Source organism: Zootermopsis nevadensis, unplaced genomic scaffold, assembly GCF_977971745.1.
Source record: "Zootermopsis nevadensis isolate Lab colony 2312 unplaced genomic scaffold, Znev_1.0 Znev_ptg000022l, whole genome shotgun sequence".
Lineage (NCBI taxonomy): Eukaryota > Metazoa > Arthropoda > Insecta > Blattodea > Termopsidae > Zootermopsis > Zootermopsis nevadensis.
Window position 1 is genome coordinate 2,284,262 of NW_028259154.1, and position 19,089 is coordinate 2,303,350.

Here is a 19,089-nt window from a genome sequence, read left to right on the forward strand (position 1 = left end):
GAAAAGGTTGCCATATTTGAAAATTACAAATCTTGTGACATTCGGTCTAAGTTGCAAAGATTTAACAGCGACTGGTATTAGTAAAACCCTCTCTGGCTATTACCTGTGTCAGTTGATTAGAAATCACCAACGTTTCAGGGAGTATCTCAACTCATAAACAGTTCTGTGTCGATGAGAAACGATGTGATCCCTGAAACGTCTGGATTTTTTTTTTTACCAACGGACATGGTTTAAGCTAGAAATGTTTTTTTTTATATTTAGCTGTATACACCACGTGTCTTGCACGTGGTGTATAAGTTTGACGCAAATATTAATTTCGTATGCTAGATGTACAATGAAACTTTCCAAGCAAATTCAATTTCTGCAGTTCCAGACTGGAACAAAGAGTCCGTCCATCTCCTGAGTCTGTACTGATTAAAGAACATTTAGGGCCTCCGGGTACTGACGAATTACAAGGCGTTTATTTTGATTCGTTTACGACTGAAATCTGTAAATGTAACGCGAAGAGGAAAATAGGTTAGAAAATGTTTGACGAGCTAATTAAAAATAGGAAATGAAATACAAACATAAATACCACGATATCAACGACAAAACTTTTTTATCAGTGAGTGATTCTCAAAGCCAGGCATAATTAAAATTAGTATATTTTATCACGAATCAAATTTTTTGCAGTCAACGAAAATTGTCCACTCATTTTTACCGAGCCCGCATAAAATTTTTGTTCTTACATTTTGTTTGTTTGTTTGTTTTGCTTCAGAGAGAAAAAAGGAGAAAAAAATGTTTTAACTTCAGTTTGAAGCAAAAACTCCGTCCGTGGCATATTTGATATGCAGAGTAATGCTTTCAAAGTCGATGGCTCTGTCTTGCCTCGAGTACCATTCATTCCTGTGGGCCAACATTAGGAGAGAGAGTCTGTAAGTCCGTCCCCAGTTCACGTCCCAGAATCGCATTGCTAGTCACAAGATAATCGGTAGTGAAAAGCCCGGTTATATAAGGCTTCGTACATTCATCCAGACTCGAATAATTTAAATGAACCCCCCCCCCCCCTACACCCCTATAAAGTGTCAACGCATTCATGAGCCTTCCACCTTTAATGCCAAAGTTTGCCATTCGCCATGAAGTTAACTTTTGCAGTTCGACGTTACATTTTTTGCGGGTTAAAACTTATCCTTTTTTTTCCCCACAAGCGGAACTGACGCACAGAAAGTAAAATCCGCTTTCATTTGAGCCCAAAACTTTAACTTGTAGGCATATTTCAATTTATTAAAAAAAGTTAAGGGACTTACGATTCGCGTACAGAGAAAAACACTACAAAACTAGAAATTACGATTGCACAAGAAGGATACTCATGCACTTGCCATATTAAAGTGATTAAATCGTGGAAGATTCGATGGGTGGACACTATCAGGTATAGGTGAAACAAAAAATGCTTGTAAAAGTATGGTCAGGAAAATGGAGGCGTATAAATCTGCGGAAATATAAAATCTCTGAGAAGTGGATTGTCAAGGTGGAAGTACACAGACCGAAGTGCTTCAGTAAACACGGCAATAAACTCTACGGATCAATAAAAACAGGAAATAATCATCTTCAGTTGCTGGGTGATTATCGACTTTCGAAAGGAAAACTTTAAAACGTCAGACGTCAGACATGACGAAATCCTTTCAGCAGTTAGAAAGAAACGTATGTATTAGCAGTTCGTCTTTTAAGCTTTGAGGCTCGTCACTTGCAGTCAACAGCACAATACAGACCTACACTTTGTCGCCTTTGGACTTCTTGCTTTGGGGATACCTGAGCTGCTGTGACGACCACAGATCCTGAATATTAACTGTATTCATGCTGAACGAAAGGTTAAATTTACGAGTATATTTGAAACTGATTACTGTGCGTGAAACTTTTAGTCGCAAAAGCTGTTTCCAACACGTGTCGGGTATTCAAGCCTGTCCTGAATTTTGTGGCACGAAAGACTGCTGAGAAATGTAAGCATCTGTCGCAAATTCCTTTCAGTAAAACTGCAATCACTGACATTTATTAATAACATTCTTAAATTTAGTATATAAGATTCAGTTTCATATTGTGGTTTTCATGTGAGGTTACTAAAGGGAGGCAGGGCGACATATATTCACTGCATGAATGGACGCTGATACTGGGAACGACCCGTTCTTCAAGTGCCTGAGCACTGCAGGTCCCAAATTTTCGTTTGCTCGATCTATAGACATTCGGTAGGACTCCTTGGGTGAGGGATCGGCCCGTCGCAAGGCCTCTACCTGTACACAGGACAGAAAAACGCGGACAAACATCCATGGCTTGAGTGGGATTTGAACCCACGGTCCCAGCGACCAAGCGACCACTGCGGACCCCGGATGTTGATACTCGAGCGTATATTACATCAGTAACTATATTTATTATAAATAATAATATTTGATAAAAACAATACCAAAACTATGAACTCTAATCTTTACAAACTAATCAAGAGACCTCTGAGAAAACTTTGACATAGCAAGGCGCGTATAAAACTTCCTAAGCAGTGATGCGAGATAGCAAAGTGTTGCATGTTGCATGTGATGACAGCGTTGGATTCTTTTATGGACCACGAAATGATAGAATAAGATATGGTGAAAGAACAGGGAAGAATGGAGGAAATAATGTAGAAGTCCGAAAGATACAGAGGAAAGGAAGAAAGATGGAAGTATACGTGAGGAATCATTCCCCGCTGAATTTTATAATGAGACGTTTGCTTAATATGAGGTAGAAAGGATAATTTGCAGGCATGAATACTGTAGAACGCAATATTAAATTTAATAACGGTGCGTTAAAGTCACGGAATTTAACTGGGGGTTGTATTAACTTTCCTTTTGTTGTTTATCTAAGGTTATTTTGAGGTAACTTAATATAAACACTACTTTTAATTATATATAAGACAACGCTGCCTCAGCTTCTGTTATACTGATTTCCAAGAAACTCAGCCTCTTGTTTTGGTGAGCGCTTTACAAATATGAGTAATGAAAATGCAAAGTTTATTTCGCAGACTGACTGTTCCTGTTTAGAACTGTTGTTTGTTTTATGTACGTAATCTCCATCCCAAAAATAACAAAAATTTCAGAGTACGTTCTTCGCTGCACGAGGGCAGCTGAACCACATTATTCCCTCATGCTTAGTCATAAATTCGAATTATGTGAACAGAAACACGTGTTGCAAAGGGAGAAACAAACTGTGTAAACACTGATTGACCTCCGCTGTGCTAGCCTGCAATGGCGGTAAACGCAAACAAACTGACACTTTCACCTTCGGGGTGAGTGTTTCAGTCGCAGAGGCAAACCAGGGTCGACTTGAGCTCATTCGAAATGATGTCAGAGACGTACAAATTGCGTTTGAATCTCAGTTAAAATAATTCAGTGACCGTGATTTCACTCGGGGGGGGGGGGGGGGGGGGGTCCGCGTTTTTTTAAATTGAGCTGTCACATGACAGTAAAGACCCATTTTTGATTTTACCGTGAATTGTACGGGTCACCTGGCAAAGTGAGGACAGAGAAATCTAGGAATCTCCGACGGGTTGGACATGTAGCACACACGAAGAGGGAGAGTCAAGGGGTTCATAGAGAATATTGGTGTGAAATCCTGGAAAGCGACCACTGGACAGACAAAGAAGGAGATGGGAGGGTAATACCAAGATGGATCTTAGGGAGGTGGGCTGTGAGGGTGGAAAATGGGTGGGGTTAGCTCAGGATCGTGGCAGGTGGCGGGCTTTGGTGTTGTCGGTTTCTGCTATCAGAGAGTTAGTTACTCAGTCCGTCTGAGGTAATGCAAGTCACAGCCTCTCGAATTCGCGTTGACTGTGTTACCCCTGTGCTAGCCAGCAAGATAGCAGCCTATGCCTAGCTAATGGAGCTAGTGTCCTGGTTTTAGCTTCGTGGACGAAACCGCCGAGGCCAAGATTCTGAACTCCGTCCTCATCAGCTACAGCATCCAGGACGCAAGTGAAACCAGAATGGAGAGATTCCGGGCCGGGGACGGGGCTGTCCAAATTCTGCTGCAGCACGTGAAAGTCGCCAAGGGCCCGCAGGAAGTGACGATCAGGCGACGTCTGCACGAGGGCGAAGAGCCCGCCGTTGTGCTAGGCAGCGCGCGGTGTGTCTTCTGGAACGCCAGTCTGGGGTAAGGTTAGTCCCAGATCCGTGAGCATATTTTAGGAGCCGCTTGCATAGTCCGAGCTCTTCGAATATTTCCATCTGTCTGCTGAGCTTAGAGGGGAAATGCAGGCTAATAATTTATAACACCTGATTTCCTACTTCCGTTAAGGAAATCCACCACAAGAGATGGAATTACACACATTGCACAGTCGCCATGTAAATATGAAGCCACACATCGAATAATTCAACATTTCAATCTACAGCGCTTTGCAACTTAATCGCTATGAAGTTGAAAATAAAATACAGATTTGCCGGGCTCGATCAGCCACTGCAATGTGTCCTACGTTTAATTTTGAGTGAAAAACGAAGCATTTGCAAACTTTTTAATAATAATTTAAAGTATTTTTCGGTATGGCACAGTTTATATTTAAAACAAATCAAGTTAATTCATGACTACAAAGCAGAAAATGAACAAGAATCTATTGAGAGGCGTAAAATACGTGCTTTGGTAGACAGAGGTTATATTATCCGCTGTGCAGCTTCATACTACTCTGGTTAATCTCAAAGTGATAAAGAAACAGATATCACAGTTAAAAATTAAAATAAATCAATGGGTTATAAAGACCTTGTTGCCGAATATTTGAACAAAAAGCGCCAGGCCCTTATTCTGGAAGTGCCCTATTCGATTTCTGATCCTGATATCCGCGTTCTTCCTAAGAGATCAGCGCCTTCCAACGACTTTCGAGCTAATCTCTCCCCAACATTAGCCAAGCCTATCCATCTCCGAAACGTAATCGACAATCTACGTAGTTGATATGGCGATATTAAATGACATATGAATGTTAAGTATAAGGACCGACGTTTTTGGATACGTGACGCTGTCAGACGACCCAATTACTGTGATACACATTGAGGCTTACGTTTCGTTGTTCTGTGAAATTCTTTGGTGAACGCAGCGAATTTACATCCCATGAGATTGCCCAAAGTTCTGTTTACTTATCACATCGTTTTGATCAGCGATCTGTGCACTAATCCTCCATTGTGCTGGTGTGTTTGACCCCCCCCCCCAATTAAATACCTGGAGAGTAGCAAATCAAGTCGTTCAACAAAGGAAGAGTGGTCCTTGTTGCACTTACATTCTGCATGCTTCAAAACCGTGCATTTTTAACACTTACGCATGACAGACAGTGGAGTCAAAATTCCATCCATTCTTAACCTCACCCAACATAATACATACACGACACTGAAATAAGTAATGTAAATTACTTTCTGTAATTGTTAAATGCTCACTACAAACTTAAAATCTCCGTTATATTTGTCGCAGATCGTAACTTGAAATCCATATTATTTCATATTCCGTACCGAAGTCTGTAAAAGTTGATAATTTGATACCATCTTCGCCCTTTATCGAAGAGTTACAAACTAAATTCAAATGTCCTCCAAAACACTGTGACCAGTTCCAAGACGGCACCGCCATAACAACCTCTAACCTGTAAAATAAAATTCGAAAACCCACACACGTTTAAACAAAATTTATCGAGTTGTCTGTCCGTTACTATTAAATACGTGCACATCGTAATATCGATATTAAATGATTTACTGCACGACAAAGTCTGAGCTTAGAGGGCAAAGGGCAAGAACCTTTATTTTAACACGCGAAATCATCACAAAATTATCATTTGCAACAAAAGTTTCGCCTATATTTCAAGTCGGTTTTATACACATTTTTATCCGTGTGTTGCGCACTGCGCAGTTCGTTTCGAGTTTAGTGGCAGTCAAGCTAAACGGTATCGTCGAATCGCGAATCATTCTCAAGGGACTTAAGAACCCGAGCTGCTTGTTCATCAAGCAGATTGCTCTCCACTAGATTACTTTGCATTTTGTCAATGCTACCGCGATTTCTAAACTTTGTTACTTAACTCGTGTAAGATCAAAATGAACCACTTCATTGCTTTCTCGTGTAATTCACTCCAGTGACTGAACTGTCGCTCCTTGCGAATAAATATTTCCGTGCTGAGAACTGAAAACGGAAGTAAACAGATTTAAAAAAGGGTTTATCGGAAGGTTTTGTCGTTTAAATCTACATTTGAACGACATTATAAATTACAATCGAATAAGTGTATAGGATGTATATGAATTATCTCTACAAATTCACTCGTGAACAAAACATTAACTAAAAGACGTTGACGCACCTTCTGAGCGTCATCTGCGAGATAGACTCTCGTGATACTTATAACAATTCACTCTACACGACCATCGTTGCATCTTATTTGGCGATAAATTTTTCATTTCAGCGGATTCTAAGACGCACGCGGCCGTATATAAACTTGTGTTTGAGAGACAGCATTTGCTAGGATTTCGTGTTCCCCCTCTATTACAAGTACAATCATCAAATGCTGACAAAATTTCTGACATGATTCCTGTGATTTGTGTACGTTGGGATGATACCGGAAGCAAGCCTTCGTACTCAGTTTCGAGGTCTCCTTGGCTTTACTCTTAAAGGAAAATCTCAGGATGAGAAGGTTCTTGGCTGACATTTAAGCAGTTCCTCCAGAAAGGGAGGGTTGGCCAAAGTGAATTACCTTGATTTCGGACACAATACTAGGCCCTTCGTCTTCAGCCAGTCCTAATATTGAAAGCAGCATTTTAATTTTGTGAAACTTAAGGCAGTTAGGCAGATAAGTAAGTAAGTAAGAAGATGGCTGTCTTCTGGGTTGTTGCACCGTGTAGTCTGGTAGAAGTTTACCGACGTTTCGGAGGTCCTTAATGCCTCCATCATCAGGGATCGCCCTGATTATGGAGGCAGCAAGGACCTCTGAAACGTCTGTAAACATCTACTATACTACACGGCGGTACAACCCAGAAGACGGCCATCTTCGGACTCACCGCCGTGAAAACTCAAATCCTACAAGTAATTAAGCATCAGTCGGTTGTTCGAGTGACACGCAAAACGTGTTTCTCGTTCACTTTGGTCTCCTGCCTTCTGGCTGTCGTCGAGAATGACAGATTAGCGTCGAGGGAATAAGTGTCAATAAGGACCAGCGTTGGAAGAGGGATGTGCCGGATGTGATCTCGGACCACTAAAGAAGTTTCTGGGATGTTTACAAAGTTCAGACGGCAGGTGGCAAATGTTCAGAGAGAGATGAAGAATGTTTAAAAGCGGGAAGCTGTATGCTCCATCTTTGGCTTTTCTAGTGCATTTTTAAGGGAAAGAATGAACTTGTTGCGTTGAGGTGATTAATATATCACATGAAATTCGATGATTTTACCTTTTCTCTTGGTCCTGATTGTATAAAATCAAACAGGCCGAAGACTTCGGAATCCTAAAATCCAGTTTGCTATGACTCTCAGTTAATTTCATAAGTGAGAAGACGATTTGAATAAATTTGCTGCCAGACATTAAAATTCTTTCTGAAGAAATTTTAACTTACTGCATTAATAAGAAGCATACATCACAAAATACTAGTCAGTCAGCTGGGCAAATAAATTTATGCCCTTTAAATAACCTAATGCCGCGTTCTCAAGAGGCCATAGCCGAATCTTTACCTAAGCTCGCTGAATTTCTTCTCTCTTCTCCCAAACTATGTAATCAAGATTCATTTTAATATTATCCTCCCATTTACATATAAATCTCACAAATAGTCTCCTCCCTTTAATTTGCGACCAAAATTATGTATGCATTTTGTATATAAAAAAAAGTAAAATATTATTACATTTTTTTAAATACAATCTGTACTAATTATCTTTCTTCTATTTGTATTGAACGATGATGTGCCAAGTACAGAAGCTTCCGGAGTCGAATGATATTTGAATGTATGGTCAGTGTTCCATATAATGACAGACAAACCTCGGCTACCTCGTTTGTTGTTGTGGTTGTTCGAGTTTCGTGTGCCATTTTTGTATTGTTGAGTCTGCGTTCTTTGACAGGGAGTCGGGTTTGTGGGACGAGAGTGGCTGTCGGGTTGATTTCAGTGACGAGACCTACACGCGCTGTGTCTGCAGTCATTTGTCTACGTTTGCGGTGCTCATGGACGTTCACGATTACGTGGTGAGTGGATTCGAATGGAGAGTAACAATTCTCTATTATTTCGTTGTATTATAATCGCAGTTTGAAAAGCTCCACATATCGAAAAAATTTAAAAAAAAAAAAAAGGTTATGTGATATTTTATTGGACAGTTAACAGTTGGGGTTTCCATACGTGAGCCTGTAATCTGTCGATTACATTCGTGATATTTATCGGATAAAATAATCCCGCAATTAACACACGACTGCTTAAACCACACATCGGGTACAACAATAAGAAAAATTGAAATAGTGGCCAAGCAGAGGCGAGAATTTCGGTGGAATACCGTAGCGTAATCATGCTCTAGATTTGTATTTATCCGCTTTTCAATCCGGTTAATGGCTGCCCCGACATTTATCGGTGTTACTCGCTCTTTGCATCACGTCTATTTTGAAATGGATAATCGCGTCTGTCTGTCTGTCTGTCCCTCAGTTCGTCTGCAGCATTTAACTGATTTGCATAAAATATGTTATGAACGTTAAGCCACTGGGGTGTACCCGAAAATCGCGCTGTTCAATTTTCTGCAATCGTTAATACCAACACGGAAAAAAAAACAAATCTATGAGGTGGAATCGACACTAGCCCCACTTGTAAAGAGAATCATAAATGGTGTGTTTTTCTTACAGATCGCTACAGCAGCAGAGGCAGAAGACCACATAGCCTGTATTTTTCCAAAATTTTCCTTTCAGACTAATAATTTTTGCCAGAACGAAATCTCCCCGTGCATGAATATTTCACCTACATTTTGGCACCATGACATAAAATCAACCAATTTTGGTCTATCGTCGGATTTCCAACAAATCCCTTAAATTAAATGGTTTTTAAATATATATTTATTATCTCAGTCTATACACAAACGTATTTAAAATGTTGTTGTTAAAATTTATATAACACTATAACATCTGTAGTAGAAAATATCACAATAAGTTATATTATGTTATATTATGGCGCTTATTATTAATTGCACGACATGTTTCGATGTTTTATGACATCATCTTCAGGTTTATATCGTCGTTTTTATCATTTTAAAACTATTATATATTTCGATACAATGCATTTATTGATTTATAGGTATATTTGTAGATTTTTCTGTCTTTAACATATAAAAAACATTTAGAAGCAGCAAATATATGGAAAGAAGTATGGATAAACTTAGAAAATAAAATAACATAAAAGTTACAAATTGAATTAACAAAGTTATATCAAATAACTTATTGTGATATTTTATACTACAGGTGTTATAGTGTTATATAAATTTTAACAACAACATTTTAAATACGTTTGTGTATAGACTGAGATAATAAATATATATTTGATTTCAACACAAACATGACGCACTTAAGCTACAAAAAAATGATTTTTTTTTTTAAAATTTGCAGTAATCAGTAGTAAACGTTTGCAATGCTAGACAGTTAATTATGAGTCTACAATTATAACGCAGAATATTTGTGCCTCTCTTTAATAGGATGATATGTTTTTAAGTGTATTAACACCCTCCTCAGCTGAACAGATTACATATGGCGTCGTAAGTTGTCAGGTTGAAACTAACGAGCCCTGAGGCTGGTCTTCTACGTTTCTGCCTGATGCTGATTGCAAAAGAGACAGTTGTGAGTTACCCTCAGGTATTAATGACGACTACAGAACCAAGACTTGCGTCTTGACAAATATAACACAAACATCACACGTCTCTCTGTCTTTCATCAAACCACGTCTTTGCCAGTAACTGTCATCTACTTCGGTGCTCTGTTCTCTGGGAAATCGTGCACTTCGCCGCTTGCAAACTAAAGCCAATCGAATTTTAATCCGTACGACATCGACGTGAATAAAACCACTGCCTTCGAAATTTTCTGTCGATAGAGTATTCCGGTCTCACGGTTTCGAACACTTATAAATCATTTCGAACCTGAGGTCTTGTAATAAATTTATTATTGTGTCGCCGGCCGCATTCTTTATAAATGGCGACTATTTATTAAGACTTTGTGGCGATCTGTTAAAACCGCTACAGAGATATTATCACTTTCAAGCAGGTGTGAACATTGGTAAAGTTTTCTCTTTCCGATGCGTGAATTGTAATTCGTATTAATTACTCGCTTAAAATCAGGTACTTAATTCTTCTTAGAAAATTCAATGATTGTGGTTGATGCATGCGTCTACTGGCAGGAGTACCCGAAGCTCATGATTCGCCTCATCCGACTTCCACCGCCAGTGGAACGGGACTGTGTTTCGCTTTACCGAGTGGTAAATCAGTGGTTCACAGAACTACGTGTTTGAGTCTGTCCAGTTGGTTGGACCGAGTAAAACGACGAAGAACCTGTGCAGCCGTCCTCGTGCTGAGAGAACCCGGGAAACCAAACGGGAGTGCCAACCAATCGACTTTGTAATCGCATGAAGACGTCACGTGACAAACTTAGCGAACGTCTTCTAGGACGCAGCAAAGAGCCACCACAAGTTTCTTACAGCACAAATTGGTGAAACCACGAAATTTATAAGAATGGCCGATTCTGTTGTTGTTTGTTTGTTTTTCACAGGGAAAAGACGCGGCTCTGGAAGTTCTGTCTTTTACATGCAGTGGCGCTAGTGTGCTGTGTCTCCTTGTCACACTCGCAGTCTTCCAGGGATGCAGGTAAAGAGTGGGGCTCTCCAATGTTCAGTTTTTACTCTATTCATTGACATTTTCTCAGCTGCTAATGATGCATTTCTACCATTCAGTTCAGAAAATTTTATATCCCCTCGTATCTAAACCAATTGTTCTGCAAGGAAAAAATATTTTATTCAAGACCTCTCCTGCGAAGTTTGGTCAAAATATGTTTAATTGGAACATTAGGAACGCCACTCAAGAAGATCACGTTCTGTAATCCTCTTCTTTGGCGTTCAGTTCTTTTATTTCATTATTTTATCAGAACAAGGATCGTCTTTCGGCCAAGGACATTAATACCTTTGAGGATCGCACTCAAATCTGCAGAAAACGTGTAATTTATAACATTCAACGCAGTTGTTACAGGCACTGCTTAGCGAATTTCTTTACTCAGAGAGCAATTCTTATGAGAGATCATAAAGAATCACTGGAGAATTTAAAATACAGAGTAAACGGAACGAATAAAGTAAATTCAAACTTTCGCCCCACGCTCAATAGTTCATAAGTACCCTGAGAATTCTGCAATTACACTAGGGCAGACTGATATTACTGGAAACAAAACCTTTAGTAAGTTTTCTTCAGATGGAGAGTGAATCAAATCAAGAATCACGAGTGCATAAGATTTCGGTTAAACCTTCAGCCTTTCGATAAACTTGCCCGACAAGTGCCGCTGCTGAACTTAATTTGCTAAATATTTTACCAGAAACCTAACCTAACCTCACTATTTCCTCTCTTAAATTCCATACTCGTTCTCCTGGAGCCCAAGGCGCATTGACACAGACACTCTGCAGTGTCCAGTTTATCTTTGCAACGCGTTACAGGTCCATCCAAGGGGAAAGGACGGACATCGGCAAGAACGTGTGTGCGTGCCTGCTCGGAGGTCACGTGACGACCTTATTCTTCCTGGACAAAACGTACATCAACTTCTCTGAGGTGAGCACCGGACACGAGGAAGGTCAGTGTCGATACTGACGACTCATAACAGCAAGCAGGGTCCTACTGAGAAGCTGATAGTTTCTGAGGTAGTCAAGGAACAATTCTCTGCTTTCAAGTTTATTACAACATTTACAAGGATGTAGTTTACAGTTAACCAAATGTCGGGGAAGCATTTCGCATGCCTTGTACCATAATGCAGAGGGAACACGGGTTTCAGAGGAAAACGATCTACGTTTAGGGACGTAGAATTATAGCCTAAGTTAACATTTGCAATTCACTGACAATACAATGCAGTAACCATCATCACCAATTCTCTTGCTACAAAAAACCATCCACGGGCCAGTGTGAACACAACCAAACAATTTATAATGCAAACAAATGTCATGTTAATTCATATTGAAACAAGGAAAGCAGTTAGGTAATGCACGCGTAATGTAATAATTCTGGAGTGTTCGCTGTTTTGAAAATTAAAATCCAACAGGCAGATTGCGGACAGGCGCAAGGATTTATGGGCATGACCTCCGTCCCCCCCCCCCCGACTTCAAAATGGGCGTCTAATAATTATTCATCAATTTTAATGAAAGCAGGAACTCCGCTATAATAATTTTCTTCTTAATTTCAAGCACTGTGAGACAATTTATATCCTAGACTGTGCAGCGCCGACGGTGTCATCATGGAGATTTGGCGATTCCGCTATTTGGGTTAAAAGTAACTTGGCGCACACAGATTATGAGATTGGCCACAATTGACAGATTTTAGTTTAACTAATTCACATTAGATTTAGCGAAAATCTGCGAAGAGGTTCCTTTATCGCAGATCCATACAGCCTCGCGCACAGTCAATGTAGCTTAGAAGGGAATTCTACAGACGTTCTTGCTAAGAGCAAAGGCGAAGGTGATGGAAAGTGAAGCAGGTCGCATATCCACCAGGTGAGTGACATTCCCGAGCAAAACTCACTTCTGGATGGCCTGACGTGGTGTGAGACGGGTTTATGACTACTCGGAGCAAATTTCAGAATAAGACTTCAAATCTACTATTGCATTGCTCTCTCTACATATGGCCTTTTCTAGACTTAACCGGACTAACACACACTCCTAGGTTTTGTCGTGGATGTCTTCAGTCTGTCCACCCAGATTCCGTTACAGTACCTCGAAACACTCAGTGAACGTCTCCTTCTAAATTACTGACCGTCTTTCATATTTTCGGGTCTTGGATCAAAGCCTCGGCTCAGATGAAGGTTTCTCTGCAGTGAATAGCAGAAATTACATACAAATTAGGTTACGACCACTTCCGTTAACACCCTTTGAAAATAATAATCATTATTTCATGAATCATCATATCATTCGATAACTCAAAGTTGCATTCGTAATCAAAGATTTACTTCTGAGTTGCTCTCAGGTTATGCTACAAACATATTCAGTTGAAGCAGCGTCAGGCCATCAGCAGGCGTCGAAGCTGCCCGTCTCTGATTACGGAGTCTCGTAGGAGTTTGTTTTAGCAACAGAACAACGTACAAGCCAAGAGGAGGCTCGACATCACGCATTCGGTGTCACGTGATGATTTATGGGGCCGATCTTATTTCTCGATTGAACGTCTTTCCCGCCATGAAAAATGTTCCTGGCTGCTGTTCGGAGTTCTTTTATGAACGGACAACATACTCACGACGATATCCAGTGCTTCTGAAACAAAGTTTGCCGGAAAATTCATTTCTGTACGCGCTAGTTTTGTCCCAATCTTCAGAGTTGATGCTACTAAGGACATTCATAAGGTGGCGAAGTTTAAGGCGTCTAAAACCTAATCGGGATGTGATTAGTTTTATTTGATTTTAGGACAACTTAAACAAAAAATAATGTGAGTAAGAAAAATACGTCTTAATGTACGTGATAGTTCAGTTGTAATCTTAATACAATCGTAATAAGATTCTTGTTGTCAATATGATGTTCATTCAATTGACTTGAATTCTAGAGCCACTCCAATTTAAAATATTTCATTTCATCTGAGAATTCTGAACATTTCGTCGAGCTGCCTTCTCTTGTAGTGGCCTACACACTCTTTGACTGGAAGGGTGATATTTTCTGAAATATTTTCCGAAACCGTACTGACGTTCATATTATCATCTAATTATTCAAAAGCTACAAACCCATTTGAGATTTTGACCTGATATGGAATTTAAGTTCTAAAGGGTTCTGACGATGGTGGATTAATCTTAAAATTATCCATTGTCTGGACTTTTTCAGTGGCGGAGACTGGCTCTAACCAACGGACCCAACTGAGTAGGTGCCTCTCACCTGAAGACGGAGACACGTCGTGCTTTCTTATTTTAAACAAGACGATGGAAAAATTCCAGACAATAAATAATTTTAACTGACATGGTATCTTAACTTGTAGGACAATATCGTTCACCTTTGTTTGTGTGCAAACCGGCCTAGTTTAAAAACGCGTCATCGCCTTGCTGTAACCCAAACACTGATGTGATCTCCTAAAAACTAAAAGGTTGAAAAACAGTTTTTTATAAAGCGGTGTGTGTGTGTGTGTGTATTTTAGCGCGAGTGGTTTGTTGCACGCCTGTGTGGACAAACCGATAATCCTCATTACCTTTTTCGATAGCCAGTCGATGTTTCGTATCGTACGCCTATACTCGTGTCGAATATTGCTCTGTTATGTTCGCTGGACTCTTCATTAATCTACGATGCTTATGGTTTGCCTGTGCCGACAGGATGCCCCGAAATGCCCCTTGTCAAGTTTAAAGCTTCATTTCACATGAACGACGAGGCATAGAAATCTCATTCGTGTGCCGTTAAAATCGGCATCTCAGGCCATTTATATTACCACGTGTTAAGTGCGTTGTCCTCAGTTTCCACGATCTTTTACAATCTCATCTCAAAGTTTGATACAGCCTTTTGGATAATGAGTCGCGAAATTTCGTGACGAAGGTTGACTTAAACTGTAACGCACTTCTGACCTTTTCTGGGTTTTAAGATAATCGAATGTACGGTTTGTTGATGCATATTCGCTGCTTAGTACTGCAGGTCGCAATTTTCTGGTACCTATAGAACCGACTGAAAACAAAAGATGAATTTATTTACAGGCTATATAGCATCAAGTGAGACTATGATAGTAAATAATAAATTGAAAAATATGTGAAAGGAAGCGGTCGTGGTTAAATATAAGGTGTTATCCCAAAATTTTCTTGGAACCACTGTCAGTATAGCCGGTCTCTGGGCCGAGTTTTGAATCCGGGACTTCCCAGATACGAAGCAGGAGAGATGATAACTTAACTACGACTTTCAGTAAATAAATGGCTTGGGTACTACAATATTCCAGCAAAATTTCTTCAAATTATAATCACTTATAGCGGAGAAAATCTAGTTTAAACTTGAAATGTACATTTTGGGCCACTCTGTACGTCGCAATCAATAGTTTCATATGGCGTGAACGTGTGCACCGCTGATGGTGGCTGGACCGAACGAAAACATGCAAAATGAGAAATGGAACAGGTATCATCGCGATATTAATTGCACGTGCGGTGGGATGCGACTTGTTTGTCTAACTGCAGCCGCTTACGGGTTCATTGTCCATTCCCCAGGTGACACATTACTCAGTACGGGGCGGCAGATTAACGATATCGATAGGAGAAAATCGAACGACTCGGGGCAGAAAAATGTAATCATCCGGTCACATCCGTGCCTCTGCAGTCAGCGGCCGGCGTGTAACCACGTGAGACATATCACGGCAATATTAGTTAGGTTAGGTTAGGTTAGGTTAGGTTAGGTTAGGTTAGGTTAGGTTAGGTTAGATTGAGATAGGTTAGGTTAGGTTAGGTTGGGTTGGGTTAGGTTAGGTTAGGTTAGGTTAGGTTAGGTTAGGTTAGGAGGTTCTGAATATTTTCTTTACTATTTTAAATTAAATGGAAAAAGACCATAAACATCTTTAAGATGGCTGTCTTCTGGGTTGCTGCTCTGAGTAGGCTGGTAGAAGCTTGCCGACGTTTCAGAGGTCCTTGCTGCCTCAGTAGTCGTGAAATGACTTTACAAACTGTTTGCAGGAATACACATAGGCAGTGCAGCTCATGGGCTAAAGCGATAGGTACATACGCAGATGATCATGTGATTGGCTCTATGTCCAGTCAGATTTCTTTCACTGTGTACAATTCTGTTACTTATTATTCTTATTGTTAACTCTGAATTATTATTTTCATAATTTAGGCACGCAACATATCAAGATTTCTCACCAATACCATATTTTAATCGCTGAATTATTAGATTTGTTTCGTGAAGAATGTTTAGGTACGTTCTTGTCTCATCTCCATACCAACTTTAATTCTTTTAAATCCAATGTTTCATTATTTACCGTAATAAAATCGAAAGGCATTCGGCAAAAGATTGACTCAACAGATGCATAATTTCAAGGCGCTATTCAGGAAACGTGTCACGTGACACTACAGTCTCGCTCTTGCGTCACGAAGTTTGTCGAGTGTGTGAAAGTGAGATTTTAATCGAAAGTTGATCAGAACCGACATTCTGAGGTGTAACAAACGGAATGGTAGGCTGACCCGCCGCAAAGCTTCAGCGTTCACTTTGCGCACACAGTAAAAATAAATCATATAAAGGGGCACTGAAGTGTGAATAGACAATACGCCCAACAAATGACGTACGTGAGAATTTATGAACACGAGCCTTTATCTGACATGTTCTTTTATAGCCAATCGAGGATGCATAGACGTTCTGTTTCAAAGGACTACGCAATCAAATTTTCCTTTTCTTCAGATCTCATTAAGAAGATTCTTAGTACATATATTTATTTTACAGTCTATACACAAACTTATTTAAAATAATGTTGTTAAAATATTATAACATTTCCAGTATAAAGTATATTATGTTATATTTATGGCGCTCCTTTATCGTAGTACGACATTACATTATTCAGAGCTTTTATTTTTGTTTTTGGACGACATGTTTCGATGTTTTATGATATCATCTTCAGGTTTATCAATCTATATTATTTTAAAAACTATTATACATTTTGATGCATTGCATTTATTGATCTTTTAGTATGTTTGTAGAATTTTCCGTCTTCATAATGATCTGGTGTCTGTATTCAGACGTTCATTATCTGTGGAATTAATTTCCAAGTGTTATTATGCAAAAGATTCTTAGTGTTTGGTTGCTCTATGACGCTGTATCAACAGCAAACATATTCCGCTGTAAGACTACTTAACAGATAACCGAGTTCAGGACTTCTGTTTTAGACCCACAGACGTCACTTACGAAAGAAGGCTTATTCTGCTTCAGAAGAGGTCACGTGAGGTCACGTGTCAGTTCAGTTAACTTCATGTCTGGTGAACGTTGCATTCAGTAAGCAGAAATGAAAAGCGAACGCTTCAGAAAAGTAATAAATGTCTTTAGCCGAAATAAGCCGTCACCATATTAAAAACTTCTTCATTCGAATGAATGCGAAACTTTAAGCTCGTAAAATCATGAAAGATGTAACATAATTACGTGCTTTTAAAAACAGTTAAACATTTCATGGTTAATTCCCACCCTGAAAACGGGCACTGATGCGTAAAACTGCAATGTTTAAATTGTAACGGTTTTAAACGAGATTACAAATGAAGCACAAAATTTACAGCCTCAGTGAATCTGAAGCAATGGCCAGGTTTCATTTAAGTAATTTGTGCTTTGCGTATGTTTGTAGTTTATATAAAATCTGTGTATCTAACTTAATTCTTCCTAATTACAAGGTGGATAAATAATTGCTTGGACTAGACTGAACTGGCCTGGGTTGAAGCCCATGAGGGTGTTTTTGTGAAGTACCAACGAACCTTCGGTTTAAAAAGGTGGGGACTAACTTGAAAAGCTCAGAAACTACAAACTTTTCACGAAGAAATTATTTTGCCATGCTTTTAAGACGGGCGCGTTCTTTAGACACTTATGTACGTACCTACAACAGCAGTGTACTCAAGCTTGGTGCAGATTATCGGCGTAAAAGTACGAAGTTGCCGCGTTGTGAAGTATTACGTAAAGTCCCTTATGGTACAATATCGATTTCCGTGCAACGTGTTTTGTCTACCTTATCCTTAACTCAGACTTTTGAATCGGAGGAAACAGAAAATCCCTTCAAGATTGCCCGTCCTTGGTCACCCCTATGAATGAATGCACAATCTGCAGTAGACACCCGAAAACTGTAATACGAGCAAGCAACTGTTTAAGTAGGAATAATAATTGAAGATTTCTGTCTTCTGGGTTGTTGCGCCTTGTAGTCAGGTCGAAGTTAAACAACGTTTCAGAGGTCATACTGCCTCCATCATCAGGGCGATGAGTATGAAGATTTCTGTCTTCTGGGTTGTTGTGCTGTGTAGTCTGGTAGATGTTAACCAACGTTTCGGAGGTCATACTGCCTCCGTCATCAGAGTATGAAGATTTCTGCCTTCTGGGTTGTTGCGCTGTGTAGTCTGGTCGATGTTAACCAACGTTTCAGAGGTCATACTGCCTCTGTCATCAGAGTATGAAGATTTCTGTCTTCTGGGTTGTTGCGCTGTGTAGTCTGGTAGATGTTAACCAACGTTTCGGAGGTCATACTGCCTCCGTCATCAGAGTATGAAGATTTCTGCCTTCTGGGTTGTTGCGCCGTGTAGTCTGGTAGATGTTAACCAACGTTTCAGAGGTCATATTGTCTCCATCATCAGGGCGATGAGTATGAAGATTTCTGTCTTCTGGGTTGTTGCGCTGTGTAGTCTGGTAGATGTTAACCAACGTTTCAGAGGTCATACTGCCTCCGTCATCAGAGTATGTAGATTTCGGTCTTCTGGGTTGTTGCGCTGTGTAGTCTGGTAGATGTTAACCAACGTTTCGGAGGTCATACTGCCTCCGTCATCAGAGTATGAAGATTTCTGCCTTCTGGGTTGTTGCGCCGTGTAGTCTGGTAGATGTTAACCAACGTTTCAGAGGTCATATTGTCTCCATCATCAGGGCGATGAGTATGAAGATTTCTGTCTTCTGGGTTGTTGCGCTGTGTAGTCTGGTAGATGTTAACCAACGTTTCAGAGGTCATACTGCCTCCATCATCAGGGCGATGAGTATGAAGATTTCTGTCTTCTGGGTTGTTGCGCTGTGTAGTCTGGTCGATGTTAACCAACGTTTCAGAGGTCATACTGCCTCCATCATCAGGGCGATGAGTATGAAGATTTCTGTCTTCTGGGTTGTTGCGCTGTTTAGTCTGGTAGATGTTAACCAACGTTTCGGAGGTCATACTGCCTCCGTCATCAGAGTATGAAGATTTCTGCCTTCTGGATTGTTGCACCGTGTAGTCTGGTAGATGTTAACCAACG

General features: G+C 40.0%; 2 protein-coding genes across 2 annotated transcripts in view; one reads left to right on the top strand and one right to left on the bottom strand.

Moving 5' to 3' along the window:
• Positions 1 to 19,089, bottom strand: part of LOC110826532 (putative glutamate receptor) — a 56,618-nt gene that overhangs the window by 25,863 nt on the left and 11,666 nt on the right. The window lies entirely within an intron of this gene.
• The window catches only part of LOC110826535 (uncharacterized), a 37,392-nt gene that overhangs the window by 12,469 nt on the left and 5,834 nt on the right, over positions 1 to 19,089 (top strand). Inside the window, exons 6-9 of the mRNA XM_087353654.1 lie at positions 3,904 to 4,152; positions 8,055 to 8,175; positions 10,720 to 10,814; positions 11,648 to 11,759. Of these exons, the coding sequence (XP_087209780.1) occupies positions 3,904 to 4,152; positions 8,055 to 8,175; positions 10,720 to 10,814; positions 11,648 to 11,759 (577 nt within the window). The remainder of the gene's footprint in view (positions 1 to 3,903; positions 4,153 to 8,054; positions 8,176 to 10,719; positions 10,815 to 11,647; positions 11,760 to 19,089) is intronic.